Raw genomic sequence first — 21,570 nt, forward strand, 5'->3', positions numbered from 1 at the left:
AAACCCCAAACAAGCAACCCCTGAAATTTTCATTTGCTCTCCCTTCACCTGCAACTGTTCTCTGTTACATTTCAGACATCAATAATGGCTCAGTTCAACCAGCTCTGTCTTTTGTGCGCATTCAAAGAGGCTGGCGCCCTTGATGAATGGAGCCATTAAGCGAAGCCTTGAGGCCGCTGAAAGAGGTCAGTTTGACATGGTACAGTTCCACTTCAACCTTGGAAGAGTCAGTTGTTGCTACCAAACACGCATACTGAAAGCAACAGCGAGAGGTGCGAGACAGCGGCGCATGCAGTGCGGATGCACTACCCAACGTGAAAAACCCCCACTCGCGAACTATTAGATTAAAAACTTCCTGCCACAAACTCAACCAACTAAACCTCCAGTTCTGCTGCTGAGACGAGAGCTGCACAGATTTTCAAAGAGTCAAAGATTAGTTGGAAATGAAAACAACAAGGCAGAGACTTGAGTTTTCAAGGCGAGGACCCTGGAGAGATGATGAGAGACTCATCTCAGCGTGGTCTCTGTCCTGCAGCAGACACAGTACCCACTCTGCTCGAGATGTACAGCATGTGAAACCATGACAGAAGGAGGCAGTCAGCAGTTTGCTCTCTATCTCTGCACCACAGCTCACAGCCCTACAGAGACGCCAGCCTCCCAATTCATCATTTTGACACTTAGTGTTGACTTGCTAAATAAAGAAGTTATGGTTCATACCACCTATCAATAGCTGCCTTCTCTGCTTTTTCTTATAAATGTACATCAATAAGTTTAAGCCCACAAAAACTGCAAAAACAAGCTTGATGGCTGTACAAGTAGGGAGGATCAAACTGAATTAAATCAAGATGTAGAGAAATACACCCTTCCCACACCTTCTTTTATATACACACATATTTTAGAGTTTAAATCAGCCGTAGTTCAAGCACCCAGCCCTTTCGATGAATCAGATTTTCCAATAATCTACAGCACATCCTTTCTGTCTTGGTTTCATTTACTTCTATGCAGCACAAATTAATGAACTTGCACAAGCTGAAGTGTGAAATACATCACCAGTGCACACCCCGCAAACTGTACATGCACACTCAAGCGCACACACAGATCACCAAGATAAGTTGACTAATATTGCAGTGTTTAAACTGCTTGAACTACACATTTCTTGCTATGATCAATTTGGGATACATACGAGCAGGGGGTGCAGTGTACAGCTGTGGCTCTCCGGAATCATCAGCCTCTGATATCAGACTGAAACAGCAGTAATGAGGTGGCCATTAAGTGCTCTGGCTGCACTACTTTTCACGTTGAGAGGCTTGTTGTAAGTCACCAGAGAACGGGGAGTTTCAGCGCTGTTCTCATGGTGACAGCTGGCTATATCGCTGCACACAGCAGGCAACGTGTTTTTTAAAAAAGACACAGCGCACTTGACTTCATGTCGATGAAGGCTTTTGTTCCCACAGTTGCTATCGATTTATATTGTTCAGCAGTTTGAATCCATATCAAAACACAAAAACAACACTGAAATACACTGAGAAAAAGCAACTGAATCACGGCTGACGAGAACAGAGCAGGTAGAAAAGTTTAAAAAAATGAGGTGGAAAAGCCTGAAATCTGAACTGAAAATGTTGCTTTCATTAGCCAGCAGCATGTCTGTCGCTCGGTCCACCAGTTTGCTCCAGACTAAAATGGCTCAACACTGAATATTGGACAGATTGCCTTTTTTTTTTTTTTTTTTTTTTAATAGACATTCATAATCCCCAGAGAATGAATCCTACTGGCCTATTTTGGTGATCCTTTGACTTTACCTCAAGCACCATCAGCGGGTCAAAGTTCTCAATTATCCTACAAGATGGATTATCACAAAGCTTGGTACACATTCATGTCCTCAGAGGATGAATTATAATGACTTTGGTGATCCTGTAACTTTTCTCTTAGCCTAATGATGAGGTCAGAAGTCTCGTGTATCCAACACTTTGGTTTTACGAGAACGCTGATACTCACATCAGCCTCATCTCTGCTGTGTGTCCGGTGCCAGTGAGCAAATGCTAGCATGCATGCCGGACAATAGTGTGTCATCATGGTGAACATGACTGCTAAACGTTAGCGTGCAAGCATGCTGATAATAGCATTTAGCTCAAAGCACCACTGTGCTTAAGTGCAGCCTTATGACGCATTGCTGATGACTTTTCTCTGCTATTACGGTGCATAAGAAGAGAGATTTAGGTAACATACTTAAAAACACTAACAATCTGACATGATTTTCAGTTATTACGAATAAACCAATAAACCGAAGTGAAAACTGGAAGTGAATATGAAATGAAAATGAATGGAACTACAACTACAGTATAGTTTCCCTCAATGACACACATACAGCATGTGCAACATAGTCATTAACTTTTTTGCATCCCATCAACTTATGAAATCAAATATGTACTGGCATTATTTATACCACAGACGTTATTGGTGTTGTAGCTGTTCTGGTATCTTTTATTTTCTGTCCTGTGTTTCTGGCTATTTTTGTTGTTGTTTCTATTATTGGCTACTGTTGTTGGCAGTTTTACTGTATGTGTAGAGTTATTTCACGCTTTCAGACCTTATACTGCATTTTTTGGTCTTATTGATAGTGTGATCAGAATTTGGATTTGTTGTTAGGACCCCAGGAAAACCAGCAACCACTTTGTGGAAGCTACTGGAGATCCAATAAAGAATAAAGTATATTATCTGTGTGTGTTTGATAAAGGAAAAGACAAAAGGAAACACGTTTGCAGACAGGAACTCACGACACGTGAAGATCCGGTTGGACAGCGTGGTACTGAATGAATCACAACATCTCGTTTATTGATGATATGCTTGACTGCTTTTCCACTGTGCACAATCCATGTTTAAAACACTCAAATGCTGACTCTGCTCACTTACAGTACGACAAGAATGAATTCTGGACCATAAAAAAAGGGAGAGGGGCTGAGTTTTCATAGCACGGTACATAAATATGAGTGAGTTTACATGCACAAAGAGATCCAAGTTTTTTTTTTTGCTACTTTTGCTTAAAGGCTGGTGCTGATAGGAGCAGGGTATGAGGGGCAAGGCAGAATAAACAGTTTTACAGTACAGTACTTGGTTTCCATCACATCACCAAAGGGAGAGAAGCAGGCAAACAGTTGCTATGCTTAGAGACAGAACTACATGGAGAGGATTTATTTAGCATGTGTACAAGTGGAGATATTGAGGGGCTGAACGTGCAGCACGGGGTCAGAGTTGAGGCCACGTGATCCCGCTCTGGCTGCGTACTCTCATCTGTTCGAGTCACAATAATGAGAGAGAGGAAATGTGGCGGATCAGACTCAGATTAGAGGTCTCAGAGTCCACAGACAATGACGGTAGGGAGTTATTACCAATATAGCGGAGAGAAGTATGAGGAGAGGGTCTGTAAGGTGGGAGCTGACAGTGGGAGCATCAGGTGGCCAGCCACAAGCGTACACACATCTGTGTCTTTTTAAGTTAAAACATCTTTTTTTTTTCTTCGTTTCCTTACGTCGCACTATAGTTTACAAACTGTACAATACCTACTGAACTGCCGCTGTTTCCCCAGCAGGAGTGAACAGAGAGGTGGGCGCAGGTTTCTTACACTAACATTCAATACTTAATAAAACACGGGAGGGGACTCACGCGCAAACACACACATACATACTTTCGCACAAATGGTAAGACGGACACATAAAATTTAATGCTTCACAACACTGCCTCATAATGTACAAGAAACTTCATCTTTTAAAAAAACAAAACAAAAACAAAACAGGAACCTTCTTCAGCTACATTACAAATAAAACAGTCCTCTCCGGCTGTTAAAACCAGAAATAAAATATCCTAACCACACATACATACAGTGGCTTCATAGCATAGTCCTTCTTGTTTCGGTGTGTGTGTGTGTTCGAGAGAGACCGAAGGATGGAGAGAGAAGAAGAAGTAGCTGTGTGGTCATGAGGATAGGATTGAAGTGGCATAGGAAGGATTGAGTGGTCCTTTCAAAAAAAAAAAAAAAAAAAAAAAAAAAGGGAGGGGGGGAAACAAAAAGTGCCAAGGTAAAGTGAATTCAAGTAATGTGTGCTCTATACACAGGAGAGGGGTGGAGGGAGGAGGGAGCGAGTCCTGCGGCTCCAACGCGGCCGCTACTGGCTCTTCCTGTGTTCAGTCAGGCTCGTCGACGCGTCCGCGGCCGTCTCTCCGCGGGCGGCTTTGGAGAGGAAGTCCACCCACTTGGCCTGAAGTTCTGCGTCTTGGGCACTTAAGAGCAACGTCTGCTGGGTGTGGCTGAGCCGCAGTGCGTGTTTCACCTCCGACTTCTCGCCTGCCGACGGCGGTACCACGCTCACCTCGAACCCAGGGAGAGGCACCGCCCGCGCCCCCTTGGACTCCTACAGAAATGAGTAACATGGATAAGAAGAAATCTGGCTGGTGTTTGAAAATTGGGCTTGTCTTGAATAAGCACTCTAGAGGGGAGGAGGAAACATATGGTTAATACAGCCAGAGACAGCTTGTCTCTCCAGCTGCAGAATATATTCCAGCATGTATAGCAAACCCCGTCCTCCCCTCCCCCGCTTTCTTTCTGTATAATCAGGAAACGCTCGTCCAACTCCTATTAATCCTAATCTTTGGAATGGCAGCTTTCTGCAGTGGGATTGGAATATTAGTCTTGGAAATGAAACCCGGGGAGGCTTTAACAGGCCGACTTCCCTTCTGTGCCATCCACTGTGAATGATAGAGAACCAGTCTCTGGCAAAAACGCTTTCCAAACATGATTGCTTTGGGAATTTCATTTTAAGCAATCATGTAAACCACTGCTTATATGCATCTCTCCTTGGGATGTTCCGAGCAGATTTACCGCTACGCACGGAGCCAAGATTTCAAGGAACGACTGTAAATCCACACACTCGCTTCGTCTGGTCAGCGCAAACTGAAAGCCAGTCGCGCGGTGTGGCGGCGGCGTCGCCGACAGCGGCAGCTATACCTGAGGTCATATTCAGGACAACCAAATCCTCCTGGCCCAAATCTACAGAGCACAGACAGTGCACAGACAGGCTGGCACAGGCAGGATTGGATAGATCTGATTTACACACACTCACTGATGTGCACAGGCGTTACACTGCACAGATGTCCTGCTTCGAAAGACGGAAGCAGGCAGGATGTATAGAAAGGCCAGACGGGTGTAGCAAGAGGATTGTGTTATACAAGAGATGACTGAAGCACACTGGTTATGTTGCCATGTGAGGCAACGTGTGCCGTGTTTGTTTTCTGGACAATACAACATAACAATGGAAGTACTGTACATGTATTGTAAGTAATTCAGAGTACATAACTACTTCAAATATATAAAAGCACATGAAAAGGTGGTGTATTTTGTAATTAACAGCAGCATCACAGCACATGAACAAACACACATACCTTCAGAGTGTGTGTGCGTGTGTGTTGAACTCTTACCTGTCCACTGCTCTGCAAGTACAGCACCAGCGGCTCAGCCTTGGTCACAGCCACCCACATCTTGCTCCAGCTCTTCCCTTTCTCCTGCACTTGAAGGTGGCCACAAAGCAGGCAGTTCTCCCCCGATAAAGATGTCTGTCTCTAAAAAAAGACGCCATAATATAGAAATATGAATTAAAAAAATGTAAAATATACTGCATATAAAACACCTGAATAAAGCTGAGATAACTGCAGAACTAACTGAGAACAGAATACCGGACTGTTTCCCACACAAATGACAGGTGCTGTAAAAAAAAATAACATTTATCATGATCATTATTATTGATTTGAATTAGCTTGTGACTGAAATCCATCTGCATCATATTTTGGGGATTTGATGAGCAACTGACAGCGCAGATCTTCCAGTGTTCAGCATTACGCAACAACAATGTAGGACACAGTGAGATTTGCACATGGACAGGTGTTCAAGCTCCTGCTGCCCCTTGTGGAATCCTTGTGTGGCCTACAGCTCCCTCATGTGGTGACTATTCTCACTGCAGAGGAGCTTTTTTTTTTTTATCCCACCCTTGGGATCTTGACTTGCCTGAATGAACCGAAAGATTCCTACAAGACGTTCAACAACAAATATGAATAATATGCATGTTGGCTTCAGTATTCCCAGAGTGGACTGTACATTCATCCACAACGTCCCAGACAGACAGACAGACAGACAGACGCAGACACCTGAAGCAGCCAGACTGTTGAGTCAGCTGAGACGGCTGGTCCTCCTTAAGCTGAGACCTGATTATAATATTACTCATCAAAGACGGATTAGTTGATCTTTCAGCATGAATCTGTGTTAGTTCATAAATGCACGTGTGTTTGTGTGTGTGTGCAGTGATTTCAGACAACACAGTGACTTTAGTATTCAGCAGAGATGGTGCACTGGACTTAATAAGCACAATGCAGTGATTCTCTCTTTGCTTTTGTTGCCAGCAGTGCGGTCTGGCTGCTGAACTCTGGTTGACACCGACTCTCCCTATACTGGGAGACGTGGATCTCATTGGACCGGCAGGAATTGAGGCAGAAAAATAAACTATTATGCACATGCTGCTAAATGTTTCTCAGCGTGTGTGTGTTCTTGTTTCTGTTTGTGTGCCTCACCTCTGGCGCAGCTTTCCTCTTCTGTTCACTAACGCCTAGACTCTCCAGGCTGAGGCTGGCTTCGAAACACTCCGGGCACACTCGGCTCGTTTTGTTGTCCAAGGTCTTTGAACACTTTGCACAGATGGCCTGCAGAAGGACAGAGAGAGAGAGAGAGAGAGAGAGAGAGGGAGAGAGAGAGAGACGGCATTGAGAGGCTGCTCAGTTCTTAACATTTAGTCTGAAAGAAATTCTCCACTTGTTCCCTTGACTTCTCTCTCTCCGTCCCTTCACTCCTACATCCTATCACACAGTGCCCAGATTTCTCTTGTTCCATCTGTGCTCACCGCTCCACAGGACTTGCAGTGGTGTTTGCGCTTGGTGAAGTTGAAGCTCTCGCTGCAGCCTTTACACGTTTGCTTCTCTTTCTCCTTTTTCCTGGAACTCTTCTGGAAAATAAATTAGAAAAAAAAAACACAATGTGTCATGTGTCAAGGTCTTTAGTCTGTTCAGTTTCAGCACAACTGAAGCAAAAGGAATGCATGTCTGACGGCTCGTGTTCCACTTCTCCTTTCTACTAACAAAGACACAGACACCCACACAGACACACTATCCTTCTCTAAAAGACAACTAAACTGATCAGATGGAGGCGTCTGCAGCAGTGCAGGCTGTCAGGTTGTTATTATCGAGGCATTGTGGGATGAAGAGTGAAATTCATCTCTTTTTTTATGCAGATAACATGAGAGCTTTCTGTCCATTTGCAGCAACGAGGACTAAACTGCTTTTCCTATTTTAAAAATGAAAGAAGCAGATGGAGCCCTTGCTATTGTCAACCCAGAGTTATTATCATCACCACAATGATTCAGCCTGTGGTCAATGTACCTTTCAGGATAACCACAAAAACCTTGGTCACAGCACAAGCTCATAGAACAGCTCATTGCTTTTATTGATTTTACAAAGAACATTGAATATTATAGAGTAAGGTCGCTCCAAAAAAAGAAAAGAGGCATTTGTGTAGTTTCAAGTTTTCTGTTTTACTGTAAAGCCCGTACACACAATGGTTCACCCACACTGGGTTTCAGTTAATCTAATAATATCATTTTCTCTTATAGTGCAGTCAGCGTGGACATTTACTCTCCTGCTGTGTTCAAAAGTAAGTTGCACAGGAAATAGTCTGGGTTGTGTTGCTAGGATAACCTGCAGGAGTTAGCATGGCTAGTGGGCAAATGTGTCTTGTAAAGCTCCACAAACAGATGAATGGCAAGCGACTGACCACACCATCAGGACAGCTAGCTGCATAAAAACTGAGACGGAGTGACGTCTCCTTCGCTCTCTTGTTAGTTAATCTTCTTGCACCTTGTGAGGCGGGACAGCTTACCTATGATCATTCTTAGTATCCCAGCAAAACTATGGCCAACTTCAACCTGAGCAGAGCTCTAATCAGCCAACCAGTGATTTGAAACAGCTGTGCAGGTGTGAGAGGCCTTTAAAACCTTCACCCAGAGCAGGCATAGGTGTCATGAAAGAAACAGGTAATAAATGCCAGGTGTACTAGCAACTCGCATCAACTAGGTTGATGATGTGTACTGGACAACACGTACACATCAAAACACATCAAACTAACGCTCTTATCATGTTAACAACTTAGAAGCTTTTGACCTGTTCAAGGAGGGTTTATATCTGCTAATGAGATGTTTTATCTTTCCTCTATTGCACTAGCGTAGCGTAGGCCTGTGACATCATAAGACCACTATCTGCTCCTGATGATGGTTTTCCATGAAACACCCAGAGGCCCCAGACCCTCGGGGGGCCTGAAGTTTTGTAGTACTGTCTGCACAATTAAAGAACACTAGCATTATTACCCTACTAAAATTTTAGTTTTAAGAATTATTTCAGTTAAGATTGCATTTACATGTTCCCAAATAAATTTCTCAATCAAATTACAAGCTTATTACTAACTAAAACATACATAATGCACAACCAGTTGGAGAAATTGGTGAGTCATTAAAGGTTCACAGCTAATTTGTGTCCTAGGTTCCCCTTGAGGGTTAATGCTTTAGGGCACTGAATTGTTGAAATGACATCCCCAGAGACATAATTATTATAATCTAATAACACACCAGCATGCCAGCTGAAAAAAAGTGTCATTTCTCTGTCTATAAAATAGTGTCTTACCCTTTCATGCAGTCTTTCACCATCTGAGTCAATGGACGTGTTGCACCAGGGACCCTGAGGAGAAGTGAAAACACATACTGAGCTCTGGCAGCTTCTGCCTGCAGTTAAACATCTTCACCACTGGGTGTCAGTCTACAACTTCTGATCTAGTCCCTGCGGCACATTACGTTTGGCCAGTGTCCAGCCTCAGGAAGTACAAAGTGGGTCAAAGCAGGTCCATAAGAGTTTTGTATACACTTTGACTTGGGCTTTCCCTATTAGGTCATGAGAGAGATCTGGGAGAAGAGACTCACAGACGTCTACAGGAGCAACTGTCAGGGAAAGAAAAGAAAGAGCTTCTTCATGCGCGTGTTTTGTGTATATGGTCCCACCACGTCCATAGATGGAGAGCTGTGCGGACTGACAAAGACCAGGCTATGACGAACTTCTTTAGTGTACCACTAGCTTGCCACAATTCATCGCACAGGGTGACGCCACCAACTGACTGATCGGTGAACTGACTGACTGAGGGAGAGAGGGACTGACCGGTGACTCAGGGACGTGGTCGTCTTCCCGGGAGAAGGAGCTGTTGAAGGCTTTGTTGAACGTTTCGCTGTTTTGCTTGTGCCGTTCGATGGTGGCCAGGATCACCTGAGAGGCGGTAGAGATTTAGAGGGCCGAGGTGGAGGAGGGATGGAGAGATCACAGAGCGAAGTGAGGGAGAAACGGGAAGAAAGTCGGGTTATTGATCAGACATGGCATTTGAATGCATTTATTTGTCATGAGATGACAGAGTATGCTTAACTGCAGCACGATGTAAAAGTGCCCGAGCTTATATTTAGTATCTTACAGAGTTTTTTACTTAGCTTAAAAAGATTAAAGTGACTAAAGTGAAAAGGAGAAGATGATCGGAGGTAGAAAGCCACCTTTCCTTTGCTGCCTGACTGAGGAACAAACTGTCTGTGGCGAGCTGTCTGGCCTTAGCATGCACTGAATGGATGACAACATCATTGACGTCACAGCTCAAGAGACCCGCCTGACAAGTAGTGTGCAAAAACCTTTCCTACCCTCTTCAAGACTAACAACACACATAAAACCTTCCAGCCCCCCTCTGTTATACGCCCACCCTCTCTTCCAGCCTGCAAAATGTTTTAATCAGCTTTACTCTGCTGTAATAGGCTAAATGAGCAATAATGAGGGGCTTTATTAGAGAATATAATTCCCAAACACACTGAATGAGTGTGGGGAGGAAATCTTTACTAATTCTATTCTCTAATGAAGCAGAACTACGAAAGGCACAGGCCAAAAATACTGCATGAGAGACAGACACTGTATGTGCATATGCGCGTGGGTGCGTTGGTGCAGTACTACATGTATGCATGTGTGTGATCCTTGCCTGAATCCAGTCTTCTTTCTCCTCAGCTGTCCTGTAAAGCAAATGAAAGATCATGAGATTATTTTGCCGTAACAAATGATCACAATGACATGGCTAGCACCAAGTGTTCAGATAAGACAATATGCATCCTATCCTAGCTAGCTAACTAGCTAAGCTGGTTTGTGAGCTTGAGATATTTAATAAAATAAACAGTTAATTGTTTGATTCAGAGTTAAGTCTACAGGGTTTTATTTTAAACATGTTTCTCAAAGAAAGACAAACACTAAGGTTTAAAAACACACAGCAGTTTCTCTTGCAAACAGGGGCTAGCTAGCTTGAAGCTGAGTCAACCTGCTAGGAGGCAGGGGACAATACAACTATTTTGAAATGAATAAATTTATTGAATTCAGTAAAGAATTAATTTATTGAATTGAATTTACATAAAATATGTATATAAATTCATGATAATTAGTGCAGTAATAATGGTAATAATGATTTCATAATTTATTTATTTAGGGCTATGGCTATGTTTTTTTTTTAATATGATGTATACAACTTCAGGGGTTCCATATCAATAAACTGTATTATACAGTAGAACACATTTTCACATCTCAGTTCAGAGTCTACAGTTTTTCTCTGGCACTTGGTTCATATGTCCTTACCTGGCTTGCAGCTCCAGTGAACGCTGCTTGCCGATGATGGCGAACGTGTGAGGAAGGTTCTGCTTCACGTTCTCCTGCACCTGAGGTCAAGAAACAGAGGGCATTCAATTTGCAGCCACCAGAATGAATAAAAAGCCGGAGGAGAAAACAAAAGACTGAGATCTAGCGGACTGAGAAGCAGAGCCGCACCTCCATGCCAGCAATGTCGATCCTCTCTCTGACGCTGAACTTCTGTCCCATCAGTCTGAGTTTAGGCACGCAGTATAGCACCATATTGTTGAACTAGATCAGAGATAGAAAAACGTCACATTATCACATGAGCAAACATCTTTCTCTAAGTGGGATATTTCTCTAATTTAACATGGGTCCTCTCACCAAGTAGAGGTATCGGTCTTGTGCTGTTCCATTTTTGGCTGACATCTTCTTGATATGTCCTTCTTTGATGAGCTCGTTGGCTGGGTTAACGATGTCCTCTTCCCCTCCAAGCCTCTCGTAAACCTCCAACAGCTTGTGCATCTTCTCCTGTAAACATTAGGCAACGGGAGGATGAGGAAAGCAGAGGCAGACCAGACACTTCAGAGTGAGAAGGCAGATGGAGCTATAAGCCAAACTCCAACAGAGGGGGGTTATTTTGTTATCAGCAAAGACTCATTCATTCATGCATGGGTTTTCCATTAAGGCAGAAAGCAGGTATCACATTTCTTTATTGATTCCAAAACACATTTGTCTGCGTCAGTTGTTTGAAGGTTGAGAGAAATGCAAGCAACATGGCCAGACAGAGGAAAGAGGTGAAGAGGATGAGTGTTAAAAAGTCAGTCAGGCTTCCTCAAGCTTGAGGCAGGAAACAGCAACTTCCTGTCTTCTTGTCTGTACTAATTCAGCTCGTTTACTCCCTCAGACTAACACTTGCAGCAATGTTGCTGACTGACAGTACAGCATCAGCAACTCTTCGATTGGGTAATATGCTGGCTGGCTTTTATAACAAGACAGCGGGCGAGTGTTGAAACGGGTTTGGAAAGAGATGACGACAAAAACAAAGCAGAGGATTAAAGTACAGTGTTGAGCAAAGTCTTACCATTTTCCTGATTGCTGCATTGGAATGATTAGCTGCTGTAGAGATTAGCTCCAGTGCCTCTGCAACAAACAATCACACATACAAATGTGGACATGTCAGCATGTGATCCAGAAATCACAACGATAAGATTATGTCTGAGTAAAAGTGGAAAAACTGCTATAAATTGAGCATATTTGTTGCTCACTGGAAAAAAAAAATGAATTGACAAGGGTGTGACAGTTGGTGTATTACACAAATGTAACAAGATCAAACATGCACAGTCTTAACTTAAAATGCACTGTACCCATTAGGCTGGCTTTTAGCCACTAGAGAGCCTTGCACTAATGCCTGCGAGCACCTGAGCCTGCCATCTTAATCATGGCCTACATAAACAGAAGAGACACACGGCCGGGGGAAACGAGGCCAAAACAACTGTGATTAACAGCTTTTCGGCTGGAGTGGATGACAGAAAACCTTCCACAGAGCCCAAACAACACAGTGCGGTGAAGATAACACTCAGGTAAATGGACCCAGGGATGTGGGAGGACATCAGATCATGTCGTGAAACATTGGTGTTAGGTTGTATTCTGTCTCTACAAGGCAGCAGATGAAGCTACACAAAGAGCACTGTATAACAAGAGGCTCTAGAGCTGCCAAATGTCCTGCTGTCATCTCCACTATAGAGTAAACTGACTGGTTATCATATTGAGGCCATTTCTGAGGCTAATGTGCTTGTCTGCACATAACATTGTTTCTTATGGAAGAAATCTTAATTTATTCAGATGCAAATAAAGCAAATTCTTTCAACAACACAAATATTTTGTGCAAAACACACTTGCATTTCCTTTGCCAGGCAAAAACCGAGGGTTTAATGCAGTTTATTCCAGTTTTAAGAAAGTCAGTTTCTGGAATTTAACCTCTATCTAATCTGGAACATGTGACATTAAGTTCCACTGTATTCATTATATATGTGTTATAATATAATGTAGTACCACACTTCAGAAATCCAAACATGCGATGATATGCATCATGGAGCCAAACAATGACTCATAGGATCACTAAATCTCATGAACCGGCTCCTGAACGAGGTTTGAGCCGGGCAAAGTAAAAGTGGAGCAGCAGGGAGAGATATCCACAGAGATGTTCTCAAACAAGATGTGTTCACATGCAACAAGGTGAAGTGCGTCTTTGGCTCCATCTGACTTCTACCAGGTGTAACCGGTTGTTTTAGGACCCAAATGTAGTCTCAGCAGAACCCGGAGATAGTCTTTACCAGCTTTAATCTCAGACTTGGCAAACACAGAGAAGCAGCCACCCAGTTTAGATTTAAGTCTGTCTGTATCTTCGCTGCTGCAGAGCACCATGTGAGCAGAGATCACTCACGCACTCCAATGGAGTTTTTCGCAATGTTTGGTGAACAAAACACCAAACAATCACTGGCAGTTAAAAATCCAGGAAATTCAGGGCAAAACTCTTAGTCAGAGACAGAAGGCTGAGGTGTGAATCGGGAAGCAGGAGAGGAGACGCTGTCAAAGGCAGACATGTACGGCAACGGGACATCAGTCCAATAAACAATGCTGGAGAGTCTTGCATGAAGATGAAGAACAATCTGGCATTGAGTGAGTGTGGGGAGCAGCTTAAATACTGGGCTGATTGGGAATGAGGATCAGGTGAGTATCCGGTGGGCGCGGCTGGCAAGGGGAGTGACGGAGGAAAAGTACTGGCTGGGCAGATGAGCAGATGAATGAGATGGCAGCAGGTAAGATACAGGACACCGTGACACCAGGAGCTCCAGTTTCATTCATCTCCAGACCCACTACTTTCTCCTTCTTCTCCTCCTGCCCTTGTGCAGTCAAGGTGCCATATGACTCAGGATAACCGGAAATGTTCATTTGTGCATTATCAACTCGAGTGGACGTGTCTTTGCCTCACCAGCGCTCTATGGAATGTGAATCTGCGTCACTTCACCTCCTTTCAGGTCTTTCCACTGACCTTTTTGTGTCATGCCAACTCTAATTATTGCTTCACTTTTAGCTGAATGGCAGCACTCACATTTGCAATGGAGATTTAGTTCACCCAGATATTTGGTCTTTATCTGACTGCAGGCGCTGTCATAGCCACAACCTTTTCTCCTATTTACTTTAACATGGACGATGATTGGCTTGTAAAACAGGATCACTGTCTATCATCAATCAGCCTAATTGTTTTTAACAGCATACACCCATGATACCATCATATGCACCTTGGTGATCAGAGCAATTTCAGGTGAAAGATTCAATTAAATGACGTATAGTGTGAGCTGAAGTAAAACAGGTTAGCAGGAAGACAGAAAACTTTAACTTTCTCTGCAACCTGCAGCGGTGTGTGTGTGTGTTACAGTAAAAACAGAGGGTTTAAGGTCTCACTCTCTGCGTCTTTTCGGTCCAGAGCGTCCTCAGGCAGCTTCTTCAGATAGTCTTTGAGCAACAGCTCGTAGCGAGGAATCCTCTGGACCGGCTCCAGCATGTGGTGCTGCAACGTCAGGTTCCCACACACATCCTGTTTCTGAAGGTTCAAACACAAAAAGACACATTTTAACCCGTTCATTGTGAAGACACAATTTGTAGTTCAAAGAGGGACAAACTAACGCAATAAAATAGAAAGCTGCTTCTAAAACTGCTTAGAATGAGAAAACGGTGAAGTAAATCTTCTGCTAACACAAACAAAGCACGGGACACCTACTTGTATGTTCTGGACGACACTCTTGAACTGTGAAGACCGCTGTGTCCAGGTGTTGACCAGGTCCATGGCTCGGTCAAAGTTCTTCACATACTCTCCATACATCTTCATGAACGGAGCCAGTTTCTGGAGGATGTCTCCGATACGAGGGTTGGAGTCCCTACAGCAAACACAACAACCACACTGATTCATGCACAGGTGAATTCACGAAACCTTCTAAAAAGTACTGAGGCTTACCGCAGCTTCCATTCCAACAGTTTAAAGGGAGGTTCAGCTTGTCAGTGTTTTTATTTTGTCTCACTACATGAAGACAGCATTTTAGAGAGTTCAACTACATCCTACAAGCCTTTTTTGGCAGTTCAATCAACTTGTTAATCAACCTGGCTATTCATTTGTTTATCTAGTCCGCTTATATAGATGCAAATGCTACAAGTTGCAGCTTCCTCAAAAGCTGCTGAGAGGACAGATTTCTGCACAGTTTCCAACTCAGTGAAGAGAGGCTGCTCATTAAAGGTGTGCTTTAGCTGATTCATCATTCTTTTAACAAACATTGAACACTCTGACGGCTACAAGGGTTATACTATTATAATATTGTATACATATGTAAGACAGGAAGCAGCGGTGTCATTCTTCACAAGTAAGAAACGAAGGAAGGCTCAGAAAAAATTAGACTAATCTGAAAGTTATTGGGGAATTGCACAAATTAATCCTTCTTCTGAACTTTCTTCTTACGGTGCACTTTTCTGACTAGCTGTGTGGATGGCTTTGTGTGTGTGTGTATGTGTGTGTGTGCACCTGTTTTTAAGTCTTTCTATTGGAGCCAATGCATTTTAATGAGTTCCAGAAAATGGAGAGAGGGGAACCGTTAAGTGACAGGTGATTTCCCGAAACAAAGCCCTCTAGAGGAGTCATTATCTACCAAGGGTGGCTGATGTTGGCACAATAAGACACACACAAGGTAAATTTCCTGCTGACTGTGATAAAAAGACAGAAAATGCCTTCATCCTGCAACTCTGACACACACGAAAACCACACAACCTAGCAGCACGACGCCACTGAAAACCTGACAATAATGCCCTCCGCTGGCGACCAGCTGTCTGAGTGCTACGGCCAACACCAACGGCCTAACTGACCGCCACAGAGCCAAACCAGCTCTGGAGCGACGTCACACTGGTGCTGCAAAGCCTTTCAGCTGCCGGCTGTTTTCTCCTCACCATTCTCCGGTTATGCGTGTCTTGAGCTCAGGGAGCAGGAACTTGTCATGGAAGCAGTAGATAGAGGAGATGTTGGAGAAGATCCCTGTAATGACGTCCTGAGGGATTCCAGCCTCTGTGAGCTTAGTGCAAAATACCTGCAGAGAGGGGAAAAAAAACACAACATATGTGTACAAAAACTCATGCAACTGTTCCCAAACACCTCCAAATCTGGCTCCTATTCATGGAGCACGAATGTAAACATTGTTGTTTAGCCACACAAACATATTCATTCTCTCTGGCGTTCATTAATGTGACCAGCAGCTAAATATGAGTCAACTAAAACTCATGTGCCAAAAACTAGATAGATTATAAAATATAAACAGATGAGTTTCGATGGTGAAACAACATTTGTAACTGACATGTTAAACATAATTTCATGACTGCAGGCAAACCACTGATGATACAGAACATCAGGGCTGCAACTAATGACTTGTTCCACTGCAACTATTTAATTTTAGCTGATAAAATAAGAAAAGTGGCCATCACAATTACCCAAAGCCCAAGGCGTCGTCTTCAAACATCAATACTGAGAGATAATAACTTAGAAATAACTTAAAGGGGCACTCCACTGGTTTTACAAGTGAAAATCAGCTCAATAGTCATGGCTGGCTCTACTGCATGTGAAAACAGTTGTATTATGGCCTTAATAGCTCTGGAGGTGCTTCATCAAGTCTATAAAAATAACCCAGATGATGTCATCAGGGTTATCTTACCTTGGAGAAAAATGTATAACAGAGAGCACGTGTTAGAAACTGGAGGTGTGGAGTTTGAGAGACATAAAGGATGGCACGAGTTGCATTATGGGAAATGTAGGATTCAGTATATGTGGAGCTTGACCCATACCAGGAAGTAAAGGGCAGATAGATATCTCGTTGTTTTTCTCTTGTGAGTCCCACAAGTTTATGGATGTGCGATACTAAATCACAGGAGAAGCCATTTAAATGAGTCACTGATTATCAAAATGGTAATGAATTTTCTGTACACTGACTAATTGATTAAACTAATTGTTTCAGCACAATAACAAGTAAATGTCAGCGAGGAATCAGATCTGATCTTATATAATGTTCCGGTTCTGCTTGGATTTCAAATATAATGGCACATCGTAGCTCCAGTGATAAATGACTTCACCATCACTTCCATCACCTTTCGCTTCCCTGCTACCAATAGATTGCCTCTGTTGTTTCCATGGAAGCCGGTGTCGTGTGAAAGCGAGACAAAAACAGGAAGTTAACTGTGAAGGTTGTCTGCTTTCAGTGGCAAATTAACCAGAGCTGCTCTGCGATAGGGCGTCTGCGCATGTCCTCCACCACATGAACTCCACAAAGAGGAAGAAGACTGAACCAACAGGAGTCAATTCTCATCAAAACGTGGGTGAACACAAATAGAGGCTGAACAATATTAGCATAACCCATTTACAAAGCTGAGACAGACAGAGCAGATCACAGGTGGAGGAAATTACTTGTGATACTAAAAAAGAAGAAACAGGGTCCAAAGCAAGATGAAGAAGAATTTTTACATAAGAAAATGCATCAGATTTAGAGCTGATTAGCCAATTCACCGACGCAATCATTTTTCAAGCAAAGACGACAAAAATCCACTTGTTCCAGATGCTCAAATGTGAATCCTTACTGCTCTTCTCTGTTTTCGATGACAGTAAACTGAATATCTTTGGGTTTGGACTGTCAACTCTTAACTTTGGGGACTTGAAATGGAAATTATTCACTATTTCTTGACATTTCATGGACCAAATGACTCATAGATTAAATGAGAAGTTAATCATGTGCATTGGAGCGCTGAGAGAAGTTTAGCTCAGTGCTTAACTGCTCCAAACACCTTGACTCTTCATAAACGTCATCAGCTGGGATTAATACAAAAAAGTGAACACAGAAGAATCAGATGAAGCACTGTTTAAAACCTAAAGATGATGTGTGCTGTTTATAGGGCGACTTTTAATGTATGGTGCAGAATTAATGTGCAATTGAATAGTAAGATTTTAGTAATGTTTGTGAATTTGAGTGTAAAAAAGTGTCGACTTGTGATTGCACCATTGACTATAGACTGTTTTTTTTAAAGAGTTTACTAATTTCTAATTCTAATCAGAAACCCAGCTAAGAGTCGGGAAGCACACATCTTTAATCCGCAGGATCTGCATACAAGTAGCTAAAGAGCACTGTGAGGGCATGCTGCTGCAACACACACACACACACTCACACACACACACAGACACACACCAATATGTGCTGCTTTACAGACACGTAGGTAGTGCACACGCTCAGTCTTGTGGTGACAAAGCTGTATTTATGCTGCACATGTATAAATATACCAGAAAGACACAGACACACACAAGTTTCTCACATGATCGCGCCTACACTGCTCTGAGTAATCCAGTCAACAGAGGAAGGGTTGTTGTCCTGTGCCGGATTTAATCCAGCTCAGCCCTGATCTCAATCACTAACACCGCTGGCACATTTAGGAGATTGAAATTTGGACCGCAGGCATCCAAACACACTGTCACGCTCACAAACGCACCGCAGGGGGATAAAAGAGGCGCTGCATTACCTGGTCAAGGAGGTTGAGTCTTTTGACGTAGGCCTCTTCGGTGTGCAGAAGCTCTTTGGCGATGTTCAGGAGCTTCTGAGTCTCTGAGCACTGAAACAGACGGACAGCAGGGATTAAATCTGAGGCGTGAAAACAAAGAAAACATGTAGACAGACATATTATGAAGCAAAGCCTCCAATCCCTTTGTCCGAGACATGTTTTCAGCATCCAAAGACTTCAAAGCAAATTAGATCCACAAATTGTGATAATATAATATCAGATACACATTACAAGGCACTAATAGGTTAGAGTCCATGGTCATGCAATTTTTAACAAGCTCCACATCAATACATTATTCACCACAGCCAATCAAAACACTTTCCTCTTCCAGCAAAGTCTTGAAATGATTTGGTTTGTTTTACAAACTATAATTTAATCAGTGTTAAACAGGAACTATATAGCTTTGTCATGCTGGACTAAAATAAACAAACTGAAAATATTTTGTCCAGCCGCCTGGATGCTGCCTATTTTTATTTATAGCAATATTTGAACTTGAATTATCAGTTAAATTCTATAGCATTTGCTTCACTGTTGGCTCCACAATTTATCTCCACTGGGTCGAAGGCTGCCTGCCCTCTTTACTCTGTACAAAGGAAAGGAGGTCATGATGTGACTTCAAATTGAAAAGCTGAGGTTCACTTTAAATAGATCACTGAGATAATAGAAAATGATTGCTAATGTCCTTTGAGAGCAGACATTTTGATCTCTGTTTGTTCTGAGTGCAACATCATTTTTATTATATTTTTATTATTATTATCAATTTGTAGCCTTGATCCTTGGATCCTTTACAGTACTTCCTTTACCTTATTTGTGATATATATTTTCTATTCTCTGTCACTGACGCTGTGTGTATTGTTAATACTATTTGAACTGAATAAAAGAAGTGTTTTATCACGATGATCGTGAAAAGCTGCAGGCCTGCATCAACATTAGCAAACGTTAGCTGAATTACTGAAATGTGTTTCTCTTCTCTAAAAGTTAATTATTATGTATTTTTAAGTAATAATTGTCATGCAGATGGTCACTATACATTAACCAAACAAGCCTATACTTACAAAATGTCAAAGGATACGATAATACTCTATTTCTATGTTCACTGTCAACAAATCCTGTGAAAAAAACAAAACCAATAGCGCGTTAAAACGCCTCCCAGTACGTTACATTTCTCCCAGTTTGTCTGTGGCTCTCAGTCCCAAACCCCATTCTTTCCCAGTAAAGATATAAATCCTCATAAATAGCCCATAAAGGCTAAATGATTTCCTAAAACAGCTGGGCAGTGTAGTCTTTAAACAGGAGCACACTGTGTATTGTGGATTGATCATAGCAGCTGGTAATAAGAAATAAGCTCCATGCTTTGTCTGCACAGACAATACTTGTTAGTGGGATCAATCATTGTTGGTTCGGCCTTTTTTTTCGTGGGATCTGTTGACAATAAAGACAAATATAAAACATCAGCAGACTTTTTCTTTAATGCTTACAGCTGAGGCAGCAGAATCCCGAGCAGATAGCTATTTAGGGAAAAAGCTCTGTTTTAGTTGCTGGTTTAGCTCTGCGTTGGTAAGCTCTTATTAGCTGAGGTGGTGAAAATGAAGGTCTGACTTGTTGGAGCTGAGACAGCATAAAAAAAATGTATGATTAAACATTAGAAATGATGATGCTGTTTAAGTTCATCCCAGTGACACAGAACATGAATCGGGGCCACGAAACATTTAGCCTATTGCGACAGTGTGAGTTTCCCAACAGCTGTCTCCTACACAAATACACGCACACACTTGCATTCTCGTACACACATTTCTAAACATACAGCACAGATGTGGAGGTGGAAACTTTCCCCACAGGCTATGCACTATGTACGAAAATCGAGCATCACCGGCAATAACCATGCCAACAACAAATGAAACTTTTCACTGTGTGCAAAGCGGATGGTACACAAAGAAAACAAGCCTCTTGCAACGACGCACATCACTGAAAAGCCACATCCTCAGCCATCAACATGTAGTTTCACACGTGTGCATGCTCACACGGACACATGCACAGAAACAGCTCAACACACCCTTCCTCTGCACAGCGGCGTAGGGATCAGGAAGCACTGGAGTGCAAAGATACCTCTCCCCCCCCATGGGCGTGGGCAGTCAGCAGAGGCCCCGTGCTTGTGCGTTCATGTGACATTCGTGTGAGCTTTGGGCGTGTTTTATAGGGTTCAAAACACTGCTGAGAAAGCCATCTTCTCCTCACAGCCATGATAGCAATGCTCTGTAAAACTACATGACTGCTTGATTGCTTTTTCTGAGTGTTTCTCTTCTCTTCTCAGCTACAGTTTCATCTTACTGTCATCACCTCCAGAATCTCCCTTTCTTTAGTTTGCCAGTATATTTTAAGACTTTACCCTGATCCTGTGGGTCTCCAATACAGGAAACATTAGCACATAGGGGCCACCAGGAGGATTATGTGCACTGTTTGAGGTATCTGTGTTATTTACAAGCAAACTGAAGGACCAAACTGAATAAACTGAAACTTTAGCCCAGCTGTGGGCAGATATCTGTCTCTGGACTCTTTTATCTAGCAGCCATCACAAGCTCCTGTTTCAGCTTTTGTGCAGGTATTCGCCCTTTTATGTTACTGCAGAGCTGCTTTTAGATACGAGCCAGTCACTTGTGACCGGCAAAGTGCGGCTGTAACAGCGTCTAACTTTCATGCAGAAGTATTCTTTGAAACTGTTCACCCAGGCTGAGATAATAATAGACACAAGCTGCTTTTTCCACTACATGAAAGGCAGTGTGACTGTCTGAGATGAAGCTTTTAAACTTGTGCTCGATTTAAAGGTGCACTATGCGCGATTTTCCTAAAAAGCATTGTATGGACTCATGAAAAAGTCATCCCTTTCAGTCACACAAGAAAAGCGTGTGGCCCTCTGCCCGTGTTTTCTTAGTTTCTTCTTATTTTCTGTAGTTTCTGGGCTGCAACCTTTAGGCAGTTGGACAGTTACAGCACGCAACCAATAGGATGCCACAAACAATAACCGTCAATTCCTGCGTAGTACGAATTTTCCTACCCAGGAATCTCAGAGAATTCCTGGGAAGTATGATGTAACATGAAATATAAATTATAGGGCTGCACAGGGAGACATTAATGCCTACCTCAGTTTTATATTATGGTCCTTCA

The 21,570-nt window shown here is 42.7% G+C and overlaps 1 protein-coding gene across 1 annotated transcript in view; it reads right to left on the bottom strand.

Moving 5' to 3' along the window:
• Window positions 1-4,051: 4,051 nt before the first annotated feature.
• The window catches only part of fgd (faciogenital dysplasia), a 54,679-nt gene continuing 37,160 nt past the window's right edge, over window positions 4,052-21,570 (bottom strand). Inside the window, exons 5-19 of the mRNA XM_041945535.1 lie at window positions 18,370-18,459; window positions 15,769-15,905; window positions 14,558-14,714; window positions 14,242-14,380; window positions 11,858-11,916; window positions 11,158-11,304; window positions 10,972-11,064; window positions 10,783-10,862; window positions 10,142-10,172; window positions 9,292-9,396; window positions 8,767-8,820; window positions 6,939-7,040; window positions 6,613-6,741; window positions 5,470-5,610; window positions 4,052-4,406 (exon numbers count right to left, since the gene is read on the bottom strand). Of these exons, the coding sequence (XP_041801469.1) occupies window positions 4,161-4,406; window positions 5,470-5,610; window positions 6,613-6,741; window positions 6,939-7,040; window positions 8,767-8,820; window positions 9,292-9,396; window positions 10,142-10,172; window positions 10,783-10,862; window positions 10,972-11,064; window positions 11,158-11,304; window positions 11,858-11,916; window positions 14,242-14,380; window positions 14,558-14,714; window positions 15,769-15,905; window positions 18,370-18,459 (1,710 nt within the window). The 3' untranslated portion in view covers window positions 4,052-4,160. The remainder of the gene's footprint in view (window positions 4,407-5,469; window positions 5,611-6,612; window positions 6,742-6,938; window positions 7,041-8,766; window positions 8,821-9,291; window positions 9,397-10,141; window positions 10,173-10,782; window positions 10,863-10,971; window positions 11,065-11,157; window positions 11,305-11,857; window positions 11,917-14,241; window positions 14,381-14,557; window positions 14,715-15,768; window positions 15,906-18,369; window positions 18,460-21,570) is intronic.

The sequence above is a fragment of the Chelmon rostratus genome, chromosome 10 (genome assembly GCF_017976325.1).
Source record: "Chelmon rostratus isolate fCheRos1 chromosome 10, fCheRos1.pri, whole genome shotgun sequence".
Lineage (NCBI taxonomy): Eukaryota > Metazoa > Chordata > Actinopteri > Chaetodontiformes > Chaetodontidae > Chelmon > Chelmon rostratus.